The 23,515-nt window shown below is 40.0% G+C and overlaps 1 protein-coding gene across 1 annotated transcript in view; it reads left to right on the top strand.

Moving 5' to 3' along the window:
- LOC147375952 (mitochondrial adenyl nucleotide antiporter SLC25A24-like) overlaps nt 1-23,515 on the top strand; it is a 92,643-nt gene that overhangs the window by 54,029 nt on the left and 15,099 nt on the right. Inside the window, exon 6 of the mRNA XM_086391516.1 lies at nt 13,680-13,832. Within this exon, the coding sequence (XP_086247642.1) occupies nt 13,680-13,832 (153 nt within the window). The remainder of the gene's footprint in view (nt 1-13,679; nt 13,833-23,515) is intronic.

The raw sequence follows: 23,515 nt of genomic DNA, 5'->3' as shown, positions 1-23,515 counted from the left end.
ATAAAGAGTAAAAATTTTTGACTGACTCAGAGTTAAAGATAGGGGCCCTCAGGGAGGACAGCCTCCATCTCTGGGCAGTCTGCTCCTGTTTTTGTTTGGCTTGCTTCATTCTCTTGGTCAAAAGTTCATAATATTCTCGTTGCCTCTTCCTTATTTTCCTTAGTATGCCATTTCTTCAGAGTATTATGCCAGTATCTGTGTTGCAGGGCACATGGAGCAACAAAATACTGAATCTGGTGTACTATGGTCCTGGGTTTCATACCTTCTTTGTTCAGGGGATTTCTGACAACATACTTGTGAACATCATCTTCTTTAGTGACTGAAAAATTTGCGGATTTGGCTATTTTTTTGGGGGGGGGAGGTGCATGTGTCCCAGGCAGTGAGGCACAGTAGAATTAGGAATATCTCATTTTTTGCAATAACCAAGTTGAAAACACTCACATTGGCATTCAGAGTGCAACTCTGAACAGATTTCATTTCCTTTCTCCATTTCTCTTTGGTCTATAACAGGATTGCTTCTTCCTCAGTAGTGGTGGACATGGCCATGGGTCAAGCCACCGTGCTTAATGGAGAAACCTTATTTGTCATTCTCACCACTGATTTGGCCCACATAACCCTCCCATTCTCCCAGAGCATCAGCAGCAACTTCTATGTCTATATGCTTCCCTCAAAAGGTAGGACATTTGTGTTCATCATTCACGTCAGTGAATGTGCAACCAGTGGCTGGGAAGGAAATGTTCAGCTTCATCTGGAGGCAGCTGATCGCTTCCAAGATACTATGAAAATAAGCTGAATAGTTATAATTGTACACTGTGAGTTAACTGGCATAAGACAGTAAGGCAAATAACCTATCATTCTTCTGTACGTTTGATTCCATATGTAACCTATATTGTATCCTGTCAAGTGACTAAATTCAGTTAGCTTTTAGAAAAGAGCAGAAATTGAAAGTTCTCTTTTGCAGGTAGAAATAGAAGAGCTGGCTTCCTCAGCGACCAGGCCTGGTAGAAAATTTAAAAATGAGGTGGAAAGGAAAAATATGTGGATACCATATAGAACTACATAGAAACAGAGACATATAAGGAGATGAAAAAATGGGAAAGGGACTCAGAGGGAAAATAAAGAGAATAAATATATATTTTAAGTGCCCATTGTTAATATGCTTGGTGCTGAATTAAAAGCATATTTTCTTATACTTCAGAACCTAACAGAAATGTAGACAACAAATCTATATGCTGATGGTGCTGCTGAAAAATAATAATTATAAACAGGAGTACTTGCTATGTGTCCAGATAGATGGGTATTGTGGAGATACAGACTAGGAATTTTCTCCTAGGGGATAAAAATAGGTGAGTGGATTAGGGAGAATGAAAAAGTATACAGTAAATAGTGGGGGTATTTTCAGAAAGTGAAAAAAGAGAAAGATTTAAGGGGGCTGGATAGATAGGAGGGGGAAGAGGATGGGAGATTGAAAGAAAGAAAAGGAAAATAGAGAAGAAAATAAGTGAGAAAAAAGAGAAGCTATGATAGATGAAAAATGGGTTAGAAATGGAAGAGAAGAATAATCTAATGAGAGGAAAGAGGAGGCAAGATGCTGCCCTTTTTGTGCCACTCTGGCTTGGGTCTCATGGCTTTCATTCATACATGTATTTGACAAGGAGATGGGTTCACTAGAACTTATCTCCTTTATTGATAGAGGTATTTCTCTATGAGCTTCACACAACTGAAAAGAACACTGTGAACAAAAGAATGACGTGGGTTGTGTGGTGAGAAGCAGTTTACTGTAGTTTAAAAGCAGGTCTCTTGTAAAGTCAGAGAGCCCAAGGTTTTGATTCTGGCTTTGCTACTTTATAGCTGGGAAAGTCATTTGATCTCTTTTGATTGGGTCTATAAAATGAGGATTATGATGCCAGAGTTATTGTAAGAATTAAAAAAAAATTTATAAAGTGCTTTGCATTATATCTGTCATTGTAGTCAGTGCTTAAAATATGAGAGCCTCATTTTTGTGGAGAAATAAGATGAAGAAATAGCACTGTTACTATTTTAGCAAAACCACATTCAACTTTCTATAGTCACTTGTTTGGTCTTTTAAAAATTGTATTTTTAAAATAAAGTGAGTATATGCTTACTAAGGGATATTTGGAAAGTCAAAAGTAGAAAGTAGAAAATTATCTTTCTCACCATCCAAAATGATCATTGGATGCTTGGGGCTGGTGCACTGGGACGACCCAGAGGGATGGTGTGGGGAGGGAGGAGGGAGGAGGGTTCAGGATGGGGAACACATGTATACTAATTAAATAATTTTCTATTAAAAAAAATTTTTTTTTAATATAAATTTATTTTAATTGGAGGTTAATTACTTTACAATATTGTATTGGTTTTGCCATACATCAACATGAATCCACCACAGGTATACATGTGTTCCCCATCCTGAACCCCCCTCCCTCCTCCCTCCCTATACCATCCCTCTGGGTCATCCCAGTGCACCAGCCCCAAGCATCCTGTATCCTGCATCAAACCTGGACTGGCGATTCGTTTCTTATATGATATTATACATGTTTCAATGCCATTCTCCCAAATCATCCCACCCTCTCCTTCTCCCACAGAGTCCAAAAGACTGTTCTATATATCTGTGTCTCTTTTGCTGTATCGCATACAGGGTTATCATTACCATCTTTCTAAATTCCATATATGTGTTAGTATACTGTATTGGTGTTTTTCTTTCTGGCTTCACTCTGTATAATAGGTTCCAGTTTCATCCACCTCATTAGAACTGATTTAAAAAATGTGTTCTTTTTAATGGCTGAGTAATATTCCATTGCGTATATGTACCACAGCTTTCTTATCCATTCATCTGCTGATGGATATCTAGGTTGCTTCCGTGTCCTGGCTATTATAAACAGTGTTGCAATGAACATTGGGGTACACGTGTCTCTTTCAATTCTGGTTTCCTCAGTGTATGCCCAGCAGTGGGATTGCTGGGTTGTATGGCAGTTCTATTTCCAGTTTTTTAAGGAATCTCCACACTGTTCTCCATAGTGGCTGTACTAGTTTGCATTCCCACCAACAGTGTAAGAGGGTTGTCTTTTCTCCACACCTTCTCCAGCATTTATTGTTTGTAGACTTTTAGATAGGAGCCATTCTGACTGACATGAAATGGTACCTCATTGTGGTTTTGATTTGCATTTCTCTGATAATGAGTGATGTTGAGCATCTTTTCATGTGTTTGTTAGCCATCTGTATGTCTTCTTTGGAGAAATGTCTGTTTAGTTCTTTGGCCCATTTTTTGATTGGGTCATTTATTTTTCTGGAATTGAGCTGTAGGAGTTGCTTGTATATTTTTGAGATTAGTTGTTTGTCAGTTGCTTCATTTGCTATTATTTTCTCCCATTCTGAAGGCTGTCTTTTCACCTTGCTTATAGTTTCCTTTGTTGTGCAGAAGCTTTTAATTTTAATTAGGTCCCATTTGTTTATTTTTGCTTTTATTTCCAATATTCTGGGAGGTGGGTCATAGAGGATCCTGCTGTGATGTATGTCAGAGAGTGTTTTGCCTATGTTCTCCTCTAGGAGTTTTATAGTTTCTGGTCTTACATTTAGATCTTTAATCCATTTTGAGTTTATTTTTGTGTATGGTGTTAGACTATTCTAGTTTCATTCTTTTACAAGTGGTTGACAAGATTTCCCAGCACCACGTGTGAAAGAGATTGTCTTTTCTCCATTGTATATTCTTGCCTCCTTTGTCAAAGATAAGGTGTCCATATGTGCGTGGATTTATCTCTGGGCTTTCTATTTTATTCCATTGATCTATATTTCTGTCTTTGTGCCAGTACCATGCTGTCTTGATGACTGTGGCTTTGTAGTAGAGCCTGAAGTCAGGCAGGTTGATTCCTCCAGTTCCATTCTTCTTTCTCAAGATTGCTTTGGCTATTCAAGGTTTTTTGTATTTCCATGCAAATTGTGAAATTATTTGTTCTAGCTCTGTGAAAAATACCGTTGGTAGCTTGATAGGGATTGCTTTGAATCTATAGATTGCTTTGGGTAGTATACTCATTTTCACTATATTGGTTCTTCCAATCCATGAACATGGTATATTTCTCCATCTATTAGTGTCCTCTTTGATTTCTTTCACCAGTGTTTTATAGTTTTCTATATATAGGTCTTTTGTTTCTTTAGGTAGATATATTCCTAAGTATTTTATTCTTTCCGTTGCAATGGTGAATGGAATTATTTCCTTAATTTCTCTTTCTGATTCCTCATTGTTAGTGTATAGGAATGCAAGGGATTTCTGTGTGTTAATTTTATATCCTGCAACTTTACTATATTCATTGATTAGCTCTAGTAATTTTCTGGTGGAGTCCTTAGGGTTTTCCATGTAGAGGATCATGTCATCTGCAAATAGTGAGAGTTTTACTTCTTCTTTTCCAATTTGGATTCCTTTTATTTCTTTTTCTGCTCTGATTGCTGTGGCCAAAACTTCCAAAACTATGTTGAATAGTAGTGGTGAGAGTGGGTAACCTTGTCTTATTCCTGACTTTAGGGGAAATGCTTTCAGTTTTTCACCATTGAGGATAATGTTTGCTGTGGGTTTGTCATATATAGCTTTTATTATGTTGAGGTATGTTCCTTCTATTCTTGCTTTCTGGAGATTTTTTTTTTATCATAAATGGATGTTGAATTTTGTCAAAGGCTTTCTCTACATCTATTGAGATAATCATATGGCTTTTATTTTTCAATTTGTTAATATGGTGTATTACATTGATTGATTTGCGGATATTGAAGAATCCTTGCATCCCTGGGATAAAGCCCACTTAGTCATGATGTATGATCTTTTTAATGTGTCGTTGGATTCTGATTGCTAGAATTTTGTTAAGGATTTTTCCATCTATGTTCATCAGTGATATTGGCCTGTAATTTTCTTTTTTTGTGGCATCTTTGTCAGGTTTTGGTATTAGGGTGATAGTGGCCTCATAGAATGAGTTTGGAAGTTTACCTTCCTCTGCAATTTTCTGGAAGAGTTTGAGTAAGATAGGTGTTAGCTCTTCTCTAAATTTTTGGTAGAATTCAGCTGTGAAGCCGTCTGGACCTGGGCTTTTGTTTGCTGGAAGATTTCTGATTACAGTTTCGATTTCCATGCTTGTGATGGGTCTGTTAAGATTTTCTATTTCTTCATGGTTCAGTTTTGGAAAGTTGTACTTTTCTAAGAATTTGTCCATTTCTTCCACGCTGTCCATTTTATTGGCATATAATTGCTGATAGTAGTCTCTTATGATCCTTTGTATTACTGTGTGTCTGTTGTGATCTCTCCATTTTCTTTTCTAATTTTATTGATTTAATTTTTCTCCCTTTGTTTCCTGATGAGTCTGGCTAATGGTTTGTCAATTTTATTTATCCTCTGAAAGAACCAGCTTTTGGCTTTGTTGATATTTGCTATGGTCTCTTTTGTTTCTTTTGCATTTATTTCTGCCCTAATTTTTATGATTTCTTTCCTTCTACTAACCCTGGGGTTCTTCATTTCTTCCTTTTCTAGTTGCTTTAGGTGTAGAGTTAGGTTATTTATTTGACTTTTTTCTTGTTTCTTGAGGTATGCCTGTATTACTATGAACCTTCCCCTTAGCACTGATTTTACAGTGTCCCACAGGTTTTGGGTTATTGTGTTTTCATTTTCATTCATTTCTATGCATATTTTGATTTCTTTTTTGATTTTTTTTCTGTGATTTGTTGGTTATTCAGCAGTGTATTGTTCAGCCTCCATGTGTTGGAATTTTAAGTAGTTTTTTTCCTGTAATTGAGATCTAATCTTACTGCATTGTGGTCAGAAAAGATGCTTGGAATGATTTCAATTTTTTTGAATTTACCAAGGCTAGATTTATGGCCCAGGATGTGATCTATCCTGGAGAAGGTTCCGTGTGCCCTTGAGCAAAAGGTGAAATTCATTGTTTTGGGGTGAAATGTCCTATAGATATCAATTAGGTCTAACTGGTCTATTGTATCATTTAAAGTTTGTGTTTCCTTGTTAATTTTCTGTTTAGTTGTTCTATCCATAGGTGTGAGTGGGGTATTAAAGTCTCCCACTATTATTGTGTTATTGTAATTTCCCCTTTCATGCTTGTTAGCATTTGCCTTACATATTGTGGTGCTCCTATGTTGGGTGCATATATATTTATAATTGTTATATCTTCTTCTTGGTTTGATCCTTTGATCATTACGTAGTGTCCTTCTTTGTCTCTTTTCACAGCCTTTATTTAAGGTCTATTTTATCTGATATGAGTATTGCTAATCCTGCTTTCTTTTGGTCTCCATTTTCATGAAATATGTTTTTCCAGCCCTTCACTTTCAGTCTGTATGTGTCCCTTGTTTTGAGGTGGGTCTCTTGTAGACAACATATATAGGGGTCTTGTTTTTGTATCCATTCAGCCAGTCTTTGTTTTTTGGTTGGGGCATTCAACGCATTTATGTTTAAGGTAATTATTAATGAGTATGATCCTGTTCCCATTTATTTTATTGTTTTGAGTTCGAGTTTATACACCCTTTTCATGTTTCCTGTCTAGAGAAGATCCTTTAGCATTTGTTGGAGAGCTGGTTTGGTGGTGCTGAATTCTCTAAGCTTTTGCTTGTCTGTAAAGCTTTTGATTTCTCCTTCATATTTAAATGAGATCCTTGCTGGGTACAGTAATCTGGGCTGTAGGTTATTTTCTTTCATCACTTTAAGTATGTCCTGCCATTCCCTCCTGGTCTGAAGAGTTTCTATTGAAAGATCAGCTGTTATCCTCATGGGAATCCCCTTGTGTGTTATTGTTGTTTTTCCCTTGCTGCTTTTAATTTTTGTTCTTTGTGTTTGATCTTTGTTAATTTGATTAATATGTGTCTTGTGGTGTTTTGCCTTGAGTTTATCTTATTTGGGACTCTTTGGGTTTCTTGGACTTGGGTGATTATTTCCTTCCCTCTTTTAGGGAAGTTTTCAACTATCATCTCCTCAAGTATTTTCTCATGGTCTTTCTTTTTGTCTTCTTCTTCTGGGCCTCCTATGATTCCAATGTTGGGTCATTAACGTTGTCTCAGAGGTCTCTGAGGTTGTCCTCATTTCTTTTAATTCATTTTTCTTTTTTCCTCTCTGATTCATTTATTTTTACCATTCTATCTTCTACATCACTAGTCCTATCTTCTGCCTCCGTTATTCTACTATTTGTTCCCTCCAGAGTGTTTTTGATCTCATTTATTGCATTATTCATTATATATTGACTCTTTTTTATTTCTTCTAGGTCCTTGTTAAACCTTTCTTACATCTTCTCAATCCTTGTTTTCAGGCTATTTATCTGTGATTCCATTTTGATTTCAAGATTTTGGATCATTTTCACAATCATTATTTGGAATTCTTTATCAGGTAGATTCCCTTCTCTTCCTCTTTTGTTTGGTTCTGTGGGCATTTATCTTGTTCCTTTACCTGCTGGATATTCCTCTGCTCTTCATTTTGTTTATATTGCTGTGTTTGGGGTGACCTTTCTGTATTCTGGCAGTTTGTGGATTTCTCTTTATTGTGGAGTTTCCTTTCTGTGGGTGGTGTTGTATGGATGGCTTGTCAAGGTTTCCTGGTTAGGGAAGCTTGCGTCGGTGTTCTTGTGGGTGGAGCTGGATTTCTTCTCTCTGGAGTGCAATGAAGTGTCCAGTAATGAGTTATGAGATGTCAGTGGGTTTGGAGTGACTTTGGGCAGCCTGTATATTGAAGCTCAGGGCTGTGTTCCTGTGTTGCTGGAGAATTTGTGTGGTATGTCTTGCTCTATAACTTGTTGGCCCTTGGGTGGTGCTTGGTTTCACTGTAGGTATGGAGGCGTTTGATGAGCTCCTGTTGATTAATGTTCCCTGGAGTCAGGAGTCCTCTGGTGTTCTCAGGATTTGGACTTAAGACTCCTGCTTCTGGTTTTCAGTCTTATTTTTACAGTAGCCTCAAGACTTCTCCATCTATACAGCACCATTGATAAAACATCTAGGTTAAAGATGAAAAGTTTCTCCACAGTGAGGGACACCCAGAGAGGTTCACAGAGTTACATGGAGAAAAGAAGAGGGAGGAGGGAGATAGAGGTGACCAGGATGAGATGAGGTGGAATCAAAAGAGGAGAGAGAAAGCTAGTCAGTAATCACTTCCTTATGTGTGCTCCAAGTCTGGACTGCTCAGAGATGTTCATGGAGTTACACAGAGAAGAGAAGATGAGGGAAGGAGACAGAGGTGGCCAGGAGGATAAAGGGTGGAATCAAAAGGAGAGAGACAGATCCAGCCAGTAATCAGTTCCCTAAGTGTCCTCCACCATCCGGAACACACAAAGAGATTCATAGAGTTGGGTATAGAAGAGAAGAAGGAGGGAGGAGATAGAGGCGACCTGGTGGAGAAGAAGGAGAGTCCAAAGGGGGAGAGAGCAGTCAAGCCAGTAATCTCGCTCCCAAGTAAAAATGGGTACTGAAGATTGGGTTCTTAAAGGTATAAAATTGATAACAAATACCAAAAAGCAATGATTAAAAATCTAGAGTAGAAGTTAGATGTTCAAAAATACAATATTAATGAAAAAAAAAGTCACAAAAATTATAAAACATATATATGTGAAGTTTGCTTTAAAAAATAGGGTCTCTTTTTTTGCAAAGTAATAGTAGGTAATAAAAATGAAAATTAAAGGAATAATAGAGGACTTAAAAATAAAATTTTTTTTTTTAAATTAAAGAATGATAGTAAAAATATATCTAGGACTTTATCTGGTGTTGTTGTGGGCAGTGTGGGGTCAGTTCATTTTCAGATAGTTCCTTGATCTGGCTTATATTTCTCAAGATCTATAGGCCCTTTCCTATGTAGTCGGTACTAAGTACAGGGTTTTAATCTATTGCACCTGTCACTTCCAAGGAGGTTCCCTGTTTTAGCTTCTTCTGTTTGCTGATATGTTCAGTGTCTAATTTCTGCCCTGACACAAGGGGCGGTCGTGGACACTTTTTTAGGCTCACTTGTTTGTGCTGTGGGGAGGGAGGGATGGTGCAAACAAATAACACTGGCGTGTGCTCACAGTGTCTCCACCACACTGGGTTTGCCCCCACTCATGGTGTGTGTGCTTTCCCTGTCTATACTGCTTAGGCTCTAGTTTGCTCTGCCGGGAACCGTCCGAGGCCGGCCCTGGGTTGTATGCACTTCCCAGGTCTAAGCCACTCTGGTTCAGGCACTCGGGTAGTCCTCAGAGGCGCAGACTCGGTTGGGCCTGTGTTTTGTGCCCTTCCCAGATTCTAGCAGCTCAGGTGACTAGGTGTTTGGCGAGCACAGTCACTGTGACTTATTGCCACCCCTGTCCCTGCCTCTCACTTTTCTGGGTGTACAACCAGCGCACGTTCTGGCGGATGTTGACCGTCCAGAATCCCAAGAAGTCTTGGTTAGCAAAGAAGCCTGCTTGCAGTTTGGTAGATAATGCCTCTCTGGGGCTGCGATTGCCCACTTCCGGCTCTGGCTGCCTGTCACTGGAGGGGGATGGTCTGCAGCCGGCTAGTTCTGTTCAGTCCTTTGTTCTGTGAGGGGGCCTGACAGTGTCTTAGGATAGGGCTTTTTGCATAGCTCTAGTCAGTCCTTTGTTTTGTGAGTGGGCCTGGCTGTGTCTTAGGTTAGGGCATTCGCGTGGTAGCTATCCCACAGTCTGGTTTGCTAGCCCAAGTTAGTTCCCTCAGATTGCCCTTGGGGCATTCAGGCCCAGTCCTTACTCTAAGCAATGCAGCCTACCTCCCTGCCCAGCCCTCGCTTGCTAGTGGCGGGTGCAGGCATCTGCGCTGCTTCTCTGCTGGGCGAGTTACCATTGGACACGTAATCTGTAGGTTTTAATTATTTATTTATTTTTCCTCCCAGTTATATTGCCCTCTGTAGTTCCAAGGTTCACCACAGACTCGGCAGTGAGAGTTTTTCCTGGTGTTTGGAAATGTCTCTCTTTTTTAAGACTCCCTTCCCGGGACGGAGCTCCATCCCTACCTCTTTTGTCTCTTTTTTTGTCTTTTATATTTTTCCCTACCTCCTTTTGAGGACAATGGGCTGCTTTTCTGGGTGCCTGATGTCCTCTGCCAGCATTCAAAAGTTGTTTTGTGGAGTTTACTCAGCGTTCAAATGTTCTTTTGATGAATTTGTGGGGGAGAAAGTAGTTCCCCCTCCTATTCCTCTGCCGTCTTAGGACCACCCCCCTGTATCTTCTTTAAATACAATTTTTAATGACTATGTAATATTCTCATGGATGTAATAACTTACCATTTTTTTCTATTCTTGGACATGTAGGGATTTTTAAAACTCCTTTAAAGCTATTTTAAAACTATTATTCATAATAGTTTATGGGTTTTTCATATTTAGAGTTGCCTACTTAGAATGAATTCTGAAAAGTTTAAGTACTGATGTGAATATCTTAAAGGCTGTGTGTGTGTGTGTGTATATATATATATAATTAAATGGTTTTTTAGACTTTTTCTGTTCATAGGAAATGAGAAAACCCGTTTCACTTTGCTCTCTCATTATTATTCTCTTATAGACAGGAGGGTATTAATGTTTTAATTTTCACTTTGTTAAAAACATTTTTCTTATTATAAAATAATACATAGAAAAATGGGAAAATATAAAGGAAGACATTAAAATGACCTGTGATCCTTTGGCGCATGTTATGGCTTGTTGAATCTTAGTTCTCCCACCAGGAGTCAAACCTGGGCCCCCAGCAGAATCATCACCACTGAACCACCCAGGAATCCCCCTAACTGGTTCAAACAACAGAGATTTGCCTCACGGTTCTGAAGGCTAGAAGTCTGAGATCAAAGTGGTGGAAGGGTTGGTGCCTTCTGAGGGCTGAGAGGGGGGGATCTGTTCCAGGACTCTCCTGTTGGCTTGTAGATAACTTCACTGGTGGATCAGATGGTAAAGAATTGGCTAGCAATGCAGGAGACCCGGGTTTGATCCCTGGGTTGGGAAGATCCCCTGGAGAAGGAAATGGCAACCCATTCCAGTATTCTTGCTTGGTAAATCCCATGGACAGAGAAGCCTGGTGGGCTACAGTCCATGGGGTCCCAAAGAGCTGGACATGACTGAGTGACTAACAGATACATACTTGGGTCCAAATTTCCCCTTTTTGTAAGGATACCAGTCATATTAGCTTTTCAGTTCAGTTCAGTCACTCAGTCGTGTCTGGCTCTTTGTGACCCCATGAATTGCAGCATACCAGGCCTCCCTGTCCATCACCAACTCCCAGAGTTTACCCAAACTCATGTCCATCGAGTCGGTGATGCCATCCAGCCATCTCATCCTCTGTCATCCCCTTCTTCTCCTGCCCCCAATCCCTCCCAGCATCCGAGTCTTTTCCAATGAGTCAACTCTTCACATGAGATGGCCAAAGTATTGGAGTTTCAGCTTCAACATCAGTCCTTCCAAAGAACACCCAGGACTGATCTCCTTTAGAATGAACTGGTTGGATCTCCTTGCTATCCAAGTGACTCTCAAGAGTCTTCTCCAACACCACAGTTCAAAAGTATCAATTCTTTGGCACTCAGCTTTCTTCACAATCCAACACTCACATCCATACATAACCACTGGAAAAACCATAGCCTTGACTAGACAGACCTTTGTTGGCAAAGTAATGTCTCTGCTTTTGAATATGCTATCTAGGTTGGTCATAACTTTCCTTCCAAGGAGTAAGCGTCTTTTAATTTCAGGGCTACAATCACCATCTGCAGTGATTTTGGAGCTCAGAAAAATAAGGTCAGACATCGTTTCCACTGTTTCTCCATCTATTTCCCATGAAGTGATGGGACCAGATGCCATGATCTTAGTTTTCTGAATGTTGAGCTTTAAGCCAACTTTTTCACTGTCCTCTTTCACTTTCATCAAGAGGCTTTTGAGTTCCTCTTTACTTTCTGCCATAAGGGTGGTGTCATCTGCATATCTGAGGTTATTGATATTTCTCCCGGTAATCTTGATTCCAGCTTGTGCTTCTTCCTGCCCAGCATTTCTCATGATGTATTCTGCATATAAGTTAAATAAGCAGGGTGACAATATACAGCCTTGACGAACTCCTTTTCCTATTTGGAACCAGTCTGTTGTTCCATGTCCAGTTCTAACTGTTGCTTCCTAACCTGCATACAGGTTTCTCCATAGGCAGGTCAGGTGGTCTGGTATTCCCATCTCTTTCAGAATTTTCCACAGTTTATTGTGATCCATACAGTCAAAGGCTTTGGCATAGTTAATAAAGCAGAAATAGATATTTTTCTGTAACTCTCTTGCTTTTTTGATGATCCAACAGATGTTGGCAATTTGATCTCTGGTTTCTCTGCCTTTTCTAAAACCAGCTTGAACATCAGGAAGTTCACGGTTCACATATTGGTGAAGCCTGGCTTGGAGAATTTTGAGCATTACTTTACTAGCGTGTGAGATGAGGGCAATTGTGTGGTAGTTTGAGCATTCTTTGGCATTGCCTTTCTTTGGGATTGGAATGAAAACTGACCTTTTCCAGTCCTGTGGCCACTGCCGAGTTTTCCAAATTTGCTGGCATGTTGAGTGCAGAACTCTCACAGCATCATCTTTTAGGATTTGAAATAGCTCCACTGGAATTCCATCACCTCCACTAGCTTTGTTCGTAGTGATGCTTTGTAAGGCCCACTTGACTTCACATTCCAGGATGTCTGGCTCTAGATGAGTGATCACACCATCGTGATTATCTGGGTCGTGAAGCTCTTTTTTGTACAGTTCTTCTGTGTATTCTTGCCACCTCTTCTTAATATCTTCTGCTTCTGTTAGGTCCATACCATTTCTGTCCTTTATCGAGCCCATCTTTGCATGAAATGTTCCCTTGGTATCTCTAATTTTCTTGAAGAGATCTCTGGTCTTTTCCATTCTGTTGTTTTCCTCTATTTCTTTGCATTGATCGCTGAGTAAGGCTTTCTTATCTCTCCTTGCTATTCTTTGGAACTCTTCATTAGATACTTAGGGCCCACTTAATGACCTTACTTTAACTTAATTATCCTAGTAAAGACTGTGTCTCTAAACAAGGTCACTTTCAGAGACACTAAGGATTAGGACTTAAAGATATAAGTTTCAGGCTTACCAGGTGGCACTAGTGGTAACGAACCTGCCCACCAATTCAGGAGACATAAGAAATGCAGGTTTGATCTCTGGGTCAGGAAGATGCCCTGGAGGAGGGCTTGGCAGCCTACTCCAGTATTCTTGCCTGGAGAATCCCGTGGACAGAGGAGCCTGATGGGCTACAGTCCTTAGGGTCACAAACAGACACAACTGAAGTGACTTGACAAGCATATGATTTCAGGGGACATGCAATTCAACCAATAACACCTCTCTACCCAGGAGTATTGAAAGTTTGATGTGTTTTTCATCCATTTCAATCCACTCTTTAATGAACCTGTAATATTTTAGCAGCAACAATACATCTTGTGTATGATAAAATTCTCTGAAAACCAAGTTATACCTGTTTGTTTAATTCATTTTCATGTGTGAAATTAAAATATGTATTTGGGGACAACAGCCAATCAATGTTATCAACTTTATATGTCTCTAAAGGACAATGAAAATTATTTTGAAGATCATAAATTTATACATACATGTATCATTATTTTATTCATCATAATATCAATGCTATATTACCAGCAAAATAAATTTAAAAATAGATAAATTTGCTGTTTATTTCTAGATTCATAGTTTACAGTCAGGGAAAATGAGATTGCTGGATGGGTTTAAGCAGATGGTAAAAGAAGGAGGAATTCTTTCTCTTTGGCGAGGAAATGGTGTAAATGTTTTAAAAATTGCACCTGAGACAGCACTCAAGGTTGGGACCTATGAACAGGTAAAATATTACTGTCTGTGGAATTTTAGAAGACATTTTAAATTTTAAAAATTTTAGACTTTTATGAGAGAAAACATAAAACATTGCTGGAGTGTGCTCAAGCAATAGATATGAATTTAAATATAAGTGACTTTATTTATTCTTATTTATTTTTGATATTTTCATATTGCTTTTGTTTCAAGAGGTAATCCAGGGACCATATTATAACTGTAATATAATCTATTCTATTGTCTATTAGTAGTTCTTTGATTTCAGTTTTCCCATGTGCTGCTGCTGCTAAGTCGCTTCAGAAATGTCCAACTCTGTGCGACCCCATAGACGGCAGCCCCCCCAGGCTTCCCCATCCCTGGGATTCTCCAGGCAAGAACACTGGAGTGGGTTGCCATTTCCTTCTCCAATGCATGAAAGTGAAAAGTGAAAGTGAAGTCGCTTAGTCGTGTCCGACTCTTCGAGACCCCATGGACTGCAGCCTACCAGGCTACTCTGTCCATGGGATTTTCTAGGCAAAAGTACTGGAGTGGGGTGCCATTGCCTTCTCTGAGAGACCCTCAAAAAATGTTTCAGTATTGTTTTTACTTTTAATAATGTGAATATTTGTTTTAAAATTTGTTAATCTGAAAAAAAAATAAAACAAACAAAAAAATTGTTTATATGATTTAGGATTTTACTTTTGCTCAAATAATTCACTTTGAGATGAGCTATATTTATTTTCAAGTAATATAAATTATTAGCATCACATTAGAGTTTGAGTACACTGTGCATCTCCAGTTTTCCATTTTCAATGTAAATCTTATAGTAATTTTTTTCTTTAAACATTTAATAATACATAGCATTAATTTGCTTCTTTGGTAGAACCTTGGTTTACAAAGTCAGATGACCTCAAAATTTTAAGAAAAGATAAAAAATAAATACTATCCTTTCTCAACCCAAATTGTTTAAAAGCAAATGGATGGTTGTATAGGACACTAGACTTACTTGTAATGCACATCTTAAAAACACACATCACTTATTTAAATTGGGATTTGCTTACTCATTCAAGAAATGTTTCTTTCAGCAACAGACTTTCTTGAGCACTTAATGTGTTCTAGACCTTATTTGAGGTTCTGGGGATACAGCAGCAAACAAATCAGATGTTGATAAATGCTATGGAGAAAACAGATGATAGAAATTAGAGACAGTAAGAACTGACAACTCTTTCAAGAAGTTTTTCTATGAAGAAGTGAGAGCAATTGAGTGGTAACTATAGGAAGATGTGAGATAGAGAATTTTCTAAAAATGGAAGAAGCAACAGCATGTTTGTATACTTAGGAGAAAGATCCAGTAAAGAGGGGACCATTAATGACAGGATAGAGGAGAGGGTAGTGCAAGTAATATAAATTATTATTATCCTTGAGTCTCTGAGAGGGTGAAAGAAGATGGGAACTAGTGCTCATGGAAGGGTTTGGCCTTGGGTAGGCACTTCATCCATAGTTCGAGGAGAAGCTCTACTATGGGGGCACAGATGCAGGTGGGTTTGTGGAAGATTTCTTTCTAGTGCTTCAGCTTCTTCAATGAAATGGGAAGCAAGGACATGTGGAGGTGTGAGGAAGGAGGAGAAGACATGAGTTGGTATTCCAGGAAAGTGGAAAAGCTAATGGATAGAGGAAATTAAATAAGATTGCTGGAGGCAGATGGTCCAGGTGAAATTATTTTGTCTGATTATGCAAATCAAACAGTTCTCAAGTATGTATTTATTACTGCTTGAGTATAGCTCATTATCTGGCCCCTAGGAAGTCCATGGGTAATTAGCCATCAAATTACCCCTGTGGGCTAGGGTATCCTAGTTGCAACTCCAGTCTTGTTGTCTTTTAAGATAATTATATTCATCTTGCATCTGATGAGGAAGTGCCATCATTTGGACTCTGCTATTCTGGAATTTTCCATTTCCTTTTATACCACTGAATGTAGTTCCATGGCAGCATCCTCTGCTGTCAACCCTCATAACAGCTATCACTGGACTTCTCAACAAGGGCTCCGTCTCATCCTAGAAACATGCTCGACTAGAAGGTTTGTCAATCTCATGATAAAATTCATTCTGACATTTCCACCTTCCTGAGTCTACTGATTCCTTCCTCCACACTCTACCAAAGCTTTGGCATCTCTACCTCATTTACTGTCAGTCATAATTGTGTCCAAGCTTTAAAGGTCCATCCCAGCAGCATATTAGGACAGGATTCAGGTGTCCTATGTCATGGGAGAGTGTTCAACATGAATAAAGTCTCCCTTGTCCAGCATTATATTCCACTCCTGCTGCCGCTGCTGCTAAGTCGCTTCAGAAATGTCCAACTCTGTGCAACCCCATAGACGACAGCCCACCAGGCTCCCCCGTCCCTGGGATTCTCCAGGCAAGAACACTGGAGTGGGTTGCCATTTCCTTCAGTGCATGAAAGTGAAAAGTGAAAGTGAAGTCGCTCAGTCGTGTCTGACTCTTAGTGACCCCATGGACTGCAGCCCACCAGGCTCCTCCATCCATGGGATTTTCCAGGCAACAGTACTGGAGTGGGGTGCCATTGCCTTCTCCACTCCTGATAAGCCCACTATTCAAGACTTATGATCCACTCCTATACATGTTCAACTGGTTCCTTCTAGTCTATATTATCCAGGTCCTGCAACAATTTGATCAGAATGATATTTATTCCTAGGACACAGGCTTTATTTCCTCATCAGGCTATCTGAGACCTAACCGTATAAAAATTATTGGTTAGGAGGCAATAAGAGGAGGTGGGAGAGAGACAGGCATCATCTTGTACATCTGCCTCTTTAAGGCCTTTGCATGGCCTCTGGACAAGGAGAGGCTACTCTGCTCGAGCAGTGGGAAGAGGATAGCTTTTGCTGAATTGAAAGGTTTTGGAGAATCCTGGAGTTCAGGGTTCTCAGGCACATACTCCCAGATGTCTCCATCTCATGTATTAGGGTCCAACTCCCTCCCAGTGAACATCCTCATTTTAGCATAGGAGATCTTTTGAAGCTGTGCCTTCAGTTTCCTTTGCAACTCTGGTACCTTTACATTTATATGCTGGGTCTGATTTTCAGTAATTTATTCTCCACCTGCAGGAGATTCAGTTCAGTACAGTTCAGTCCCTCAGTCATGTCCAACTCTTTGCGACCCCATGAATCACAGCACACCAGGCCTCCCTGTCCATCACCAACTCCCAGAGCTTACTTAAACTCATGTCCGTCCAGTTGGTGATGCCATCCAGCCATCTCATGCTCTGTCATCCCCTTCTCCTCCTGCCCCCAATCCCTCCCAGCATCAGGGTCTTTTCCACTGAGTCAACTCTTCGCGTGAGGTGGCCAAAGTATTGGAGTTTCAGCTTTAGCATCAGTCCTTCCAATGAACACCCAGGAGTGATCTCCTTTAGAATGGACTGGTTGGATCTCCTTGCAGTCCAAGGGACTCTCAAGAGTCTTCTCCAACACTGCAGTTCAAAAGCATCAATTATTTAGCACTCAGTCGTCTTCACAGTCCAACTCTCACATCCATATATGACCACTGGAAAAACCATAGCCTTGACTAGACGGACCTTTGTTGGCAAAGTAATATCTCTGCTTTTTAATATGCTGTCTAGGTCGGTCATGGAGAAGGCAATGGCACCCCATTCCAGTACTCTTGCCTGGAAAATCCCATGGACGGAGGAGCCTGGTAGGCTGTAGACCATGGGGTCGTGAAGAGTTGGACACGACTGAGCGACTTCCCTTTTACTTTTCCCTTTCATGCATTGGAGAAGGAAATGGCAACCCACTCCAGTGTTCTTGCCTGGAGAATCCCAGGGACGGGGGAGCCTGGTGGACTGCCGTCTATGGGGTCGCACAGAGTTGGACACGACTGAAGTGACTTAGCAGCAGTAGCAGCTAGGTTGGTCATAACTTTCCTTCCAAGGAGTGTCTTTAAATTTCATGGCTGCAATCACCATCTGCAGTGATTTTGGAGCCCCCAAAAATAAAGTCAGCCACTGTTTCCACTGTTTCCCCATCTATTTCCCATGAAATGATGGGACCAGATGCCATGATCTTAGTTTTCTGAATGTTGAGCTTTAAGCCCAACATTTATCACTCTTCTATTTCACTTTCATCAAGAGGCTCTTTAGTTCCTCTTCACTTTCTGCCATAAGGGTGGTGTCATCTGCATATCTGAGGTTATTGATATTTCTCCCGGCAATCTTGATTCCAGCCTGTACTTCTTCCAGCCCAGTGTTTCTCATGATGTACTCATATAAGTTAAGTAAGCAGGGTGACAATATACAGCCTTGACGTACTCCTTTTCCCATTTGAAACCAGTCTGTTGTTCCATGTCCAGTTCTAACTGTTGCTTCCTGACCTGCATACAAGTATTTCAAGAGGCAGGTCAGGTGGTCTGGTATTCCCATCTCTTTCAGAATTTTCCACAGTGTACTGTGATCCACACAGTCAAAGTCTTTGCCATAGTCAATAAAGCAGAAATAGATGTTTTTCTGGAACTCTCTTGCTTTTTCAATGATCCAGCAGATGTTGGCAATTTGATCTCTGGTTCCTCTGCCTTTTCTAAAACTAGCTTGAACATCTGGAAGTTCCTGGTTCACATATTGCTGAAGCCTGACTTGGAGAATTTTGAGCATTACTTTACTAGCGTGTGAGATGAGTGCAATTGTGTGGTAGTTTGAACATTCTTTGTCATTGCCTTTCTTTGCGATTAGAATGAAAACTGACCTTTTCCAGTCGTGTGGCCACTGCTGAGTTTTCCAAATTTGCAACCTAGAGGAGCTACCCAACGTCCGAGGTCAGGGGTGGTGGCCGAGATGAGCTACCCTGCAGCCGAGGTCAGGGGAGGTGGCTGAGATGAGCTACCCTACCGCTGAGGTCAGGGGCAGGAGATTAGGGTCTCTTTAAATTGCTGCCAGGAAGGCATTTTAGTGTTCATATTTTTTAGATAGTTGACTGACCTAAACTTGACATTCTCTTTCTTCAAAGTTTCTAAAGCAGTGAATCATAGCCAGTCAGGTCCACAGTCTTTACCTCACATTGTTCAAGTATTATGATACTTGTTGATTTGATGCTTTTCTTTCTACCAGTACCTCATCCCAAGCCACTATGACTAAAAATCTTAGTAATGGTAATGCCACAGCATACCATAAGTTACCATCATCCCATTGACCACTAGTATGCTGGGAGGGATTGGGGGCAGGAAGAAGAGGGGACGACAGGGGATGAGATGGCTGGATGGCATCACCGACTCGATGGATGTGAGTTCGAGTGAACTCCGGGAGATGGTGATGGACAGGGAGGCCTGGTGTGCTGTGATTCATGGGGTTGCAAAGAGTCGGACACAACTGAGCGACTGAACTGAAGTGAACTGAACTGAATCATGTGTTTGTTGCCTGTGACCGGTGAGTGATTCAGTTCTAATAATATGAGCAGGCTTACCTTCTAGCACCACATTTCAAAAAACCAGCATTTGATTTTTGTTGATTTTAGCTATTGATTTCCTATTTTCAATTTCATTGATTTCTATTCTAATTATTATTACTTTTCTTCTGCTTATCCTTGGCTTGATTTGCTCTTCTTTTTCTATTTTCCTAAGGTGGAAACATTCATTTTTATCTTTCTTCTAGTGTGTACATTCAAAACTATAAACTTTCCTTTAAGTACAGCTTCCCACTAATTTTGATAGTGTTTTTATTTTCATTTAGTTAAAATATTTTAAAATTTCTCTTGAGATTTCTTCTTTGACCAGTGTGTTACTTAAAAGAAGTGTTTTGTTTAATCTCCACATATTTTGGTATTTTCCAATTATCTATCATTAATTTCTAGTTTAATTCCTTTGTGGTCTGAGAAGCAGATATTGTTTTATTTCTGTTCTTTTAAATTTGTTAAGGTGTGTTTTATGGTCCAAAATATGGTCTGTCTTGGTGAGTGTTCCATGTGTTCTTAAGAAAAATGTGCAGTCTGCTGTTGTTGGATGAAGTAGTCTATGGATGTCAGTTATTTCCAGTTGAATAATGGTGTTATTTAGTTCAGCTATGTTATTACTGATATTCTGCCCACCAGAAATATCCATTTCTAATAGAAGATGTTGAAATCTCCAACTATTATAATACATTCATCTGTTTCTCTTTGCAGTTCTATCAGGACTATTATTTAATGATTAATATGTCATTTTGTAGAACTGACCCCTTTATCTTTATCCCTGATAACTTTCCTTGCTCTGAAGTCAGCTCTATCTGAAATTAATATCACTACTCCCACTTTGTTTTGATTACTGTTAGCATGGTATATTTTTCTCCACTCATTTGCATTTAACATATGTGTCTTTAAATTTAAAGTTGATTTCTTGTAGCCAACATACATTTGGATTTTGGTTTTTGATCCACTCTGACAGTCTTTAACTGGCAGATAGGACCACTTTGGAAGTGGTACCAAATGTTTAGGTTTGGATTCACCCAGAGGTGAATTGGAATTCATTGGACGGACTGATGCAGTAAGACACAGAAGGAAGAAAAGCCAATATAAGTGTACATAAATGAGGTTTCAGCTATAGGTGGTAGGGGCTTGATTCTGCCAGAACTTGTAAGAAGTGGACAGAATAGTCCCCAGGATTATCCGTCTGAGGAAAGGAGATAAGGCATTTATTTACCAATTTCTTATTGTTCAATTGCTAAGTCATGACCAACTCTTTGCAACCCCATGAACTACATGATGCCTGCCAGACCCCTCTGTCCATGGGATTTCCCAGGCAAGAATACTAGAGTGGGTTGCCTTTTCCTTCTCCAGAGGCTGTTCCAGACCCCAAGGATGGAAGCTATATCTCCTTCATTGGCATGTGAGTTCTTTACTGCTGAGCCACAAAGGGAAGCCCTTACCATTTCCTATCCCCAGTTATTTGAAGAATGATCTTAGGACTTTAACTTTCCAGACTTCTAGGTTCAACAGGCTCCCATAGATTTTCAGAAGACCCTAAGGCAGAAAAACAGAGAGATGAGAGGCTTTTTCTTTAGATGGGATTCTGCCACTATTGTTGTTGTTCAGTTATTCAGTCATGTCCAACTCTTTGCAACCTCATGGACTGCAGCATGCCAGGCTTCCTCGTTCTTCACCATCTCACTGAGTTTGTTCAAACTCATGTCCATTGAGTTGGTGATGCCATCCAACCAATTTGTCCTCTGTTGTCTCCTTCTCCTCTTTCCCAGCATCAGGGTCTTTTCTAATGGTCAGCTCTTCGCCTCAGGTAGCCAATGTTAGGAGCTTCAGCTTTAGCATCAGTCCTTCCAATGAATATTCAGGACTGATTTCCTTTAGGATTGACGGGTTTGATCTCCTTGCAGTTCAAGGGACTCTCAAGAGTCTTCTCCAACACCACAGTTCTAAAGCACCAATTCTTCAATGCTCAGCCTTCTTTATGGTCCAACTCTCACATCCATACATGACTCCTGGAAAAACCATAGCTTTGACTAGATGGACCTTTGTTGCAAAGTAACGTCTCTGCTTTTTAATACGTTGTCATAGCTTTTCTTCCAAGGAGCAAGCATCTTTTAATTTCATGCCTGCAGTCGCCATCCACATGATTTTGGAACCCCCCAAAATAAGTTTCCATTGTTTGCCCATCTATTTGCCATGAAGTGATGCTGAAGCTGAAACTCCAGTACTTTGGCCACCTCATGCGAAGAGTTGACTCATTGGAAAAGACTCTGATGCTGGGAGGGATTGGGGGCAGGAGGAGAAGGGGATGACAGAGGATGAGATGGCTGGATGGCATCACTGACTCAATGGATGTAAGTCTGAGTGAACTCCGGGAGTTGGTGATGGACAGGGAGGCCTGGCGTGCTGTGATTCATGGGGTCGAAAAGAGTCGGACACGACTGAGCGACTGAACTGAACTGAACTGAACTGATGGGACTGGATGCCATGATCTTAGTTTTTTGAATGTTGAGTTTTAAGCCAGCTTTTTCACTCTCCTCTTTTACCTTCAACAAGAAGCTCTTTAGTTCAACTTCACGTTCTGCCATTAGGGTGGTGTCATCTGCATATCTGAGGTTATTGATATTTCTCCCAGCAATCTTGATTTCAGATCATGCTTCATCCAGCCCAGCATTCTGCATGGTGCATTCTGAATAGAAGTTAAATAAGCTGGATGACAATATACAGCCTTGACATATTCCTTTCCCAATTTTGAACCAGTCTGTTGCTACATGTTTTATTCTGTTGCTTCTTGACCTGTATACAGATTTCTCAGGAAACAGTAAGGTGGTCTGCTATTCCCATCTCTTTAATAATTTTCCATAACTTGTTGTGAACTGCACAGAGGCTTTAGCATAGTCAGTGAAGCAGAAATAGATTTTTTTTTTTTGAATTCTCTAGCTTTTTCTGTGATCCAACAGATGTTGGCAATTTGATCTCTGGCTCCTCTGCCTTTTCTAAATCCAGCTCATACACCTAGAAGTTCTTGGTTCACATACTGTTGAAGCCTAGCTTGAAAGATTTTGAGCATTACCTTGCTAGTATGTGAAATGAATGCAATTGTGCAGTAGTTTGAACATTGTTTGGCATTGCCCTTCTTTGGGATTGGAATGAAAACTGTCCTTTTCCAGTTCTGTGGCCATCGCTGAGTTTTCCAAATGTAGCACTTTCACAGAATCATCTTTTAGGATTTGAAATAGCTCACATGGAATTCCATCACCTCCACTAGCTTTGTTTGTAGAGATGCTTCCTAAGGCCCACTTGACTTCCCATTCCAGGATGTCTGGCTCCAGGTGAGTGATCACACCATCGTGGTTATCTGGGTCATTAAGATATTTTTTGTATAGTTCTTCTGTGTATTCTTGCCACCTCTTCTTAGTATCTTCTGCTTCTGTTAGATCCATACTATTCCTGTCCTTTATTGCACCCATCTTTGCATAAAATGTTTCCTTTATATCTCTAATTTTCTTGAAGACATCACTAGTCTTTACCATTCTGTTGTTTTCCTCTATTTCTTTGCACTGTTCACTTAAGAAGGCTTTCTTATTTTTCCTTGCTATTCTTTGGAACTCTTCATTCAAATGGGTATATTTTTCCTTTTCTCCTTTGCCCTTGTCTTCTCTTCTTTTCTCAGCTATTTGTAAAGCCTCCTCAGATAATCATTTTGCCTGTGAGTCTACACAAAACTGTCCAGATATGATGGAGGCTTCTGGAAATGTCTGCCATGGCCAGCTATCTGCCTGCTGATGTTTGAGGGCCTCAGAGTTGCGTTAGAGATCAATAAAAATACAGTATTTTATAGGCTATGATCATGGGCTTTCTAGCAATATCATTCTTTCAAAATTTCTTATACTTCTTGTCTGTTTGTTTCTAGTCAGTACCATGCAAAGTAACCACACCCAAAAATATTTTTCCTGATATTTTATTTTCCAGTTCCTATGCTCAGTTATTCCTTCTCTTTGTCATTTTTTTATAGTATGCTATGTTGATATTAACTGAAATAATAGCCTGACAGATGACAACACCCTCGATGTGATTTTTGTAGATAAGTTCTTTAGGACAATGTCATTACCAGCTTCTGTGCTGGTAACTTTCCCTACTTGAAAGCTCCACATTTCTTGACTGTTAAGTCAGGCAGTGACAACTCCCTTTGCAGAGCTCTATTTCCTTCCAACTGTGCTTACAAACTAGCTTTTGAGAAGACCTTAAGGCAG

Source organism: Bos grunniens, chromosome 3, assembly GCF_055505025.1.
Source record: "Bos grunniens cultivar Pamir isolate PY7600 chromosome 3, Bosgru_T2T1.0, whole genome shotgun sequence".
Lineage (NCBI taxonomy): Eukaryota > Metazoa > Chordata > Mammalia > Artiodactyla > Bovidae > Bos > Bos grunniens.
Note: the sequence above shows the minus strand (reverse complement) of the source record. Positions and strands in the feature narration are given on the sequence as shown.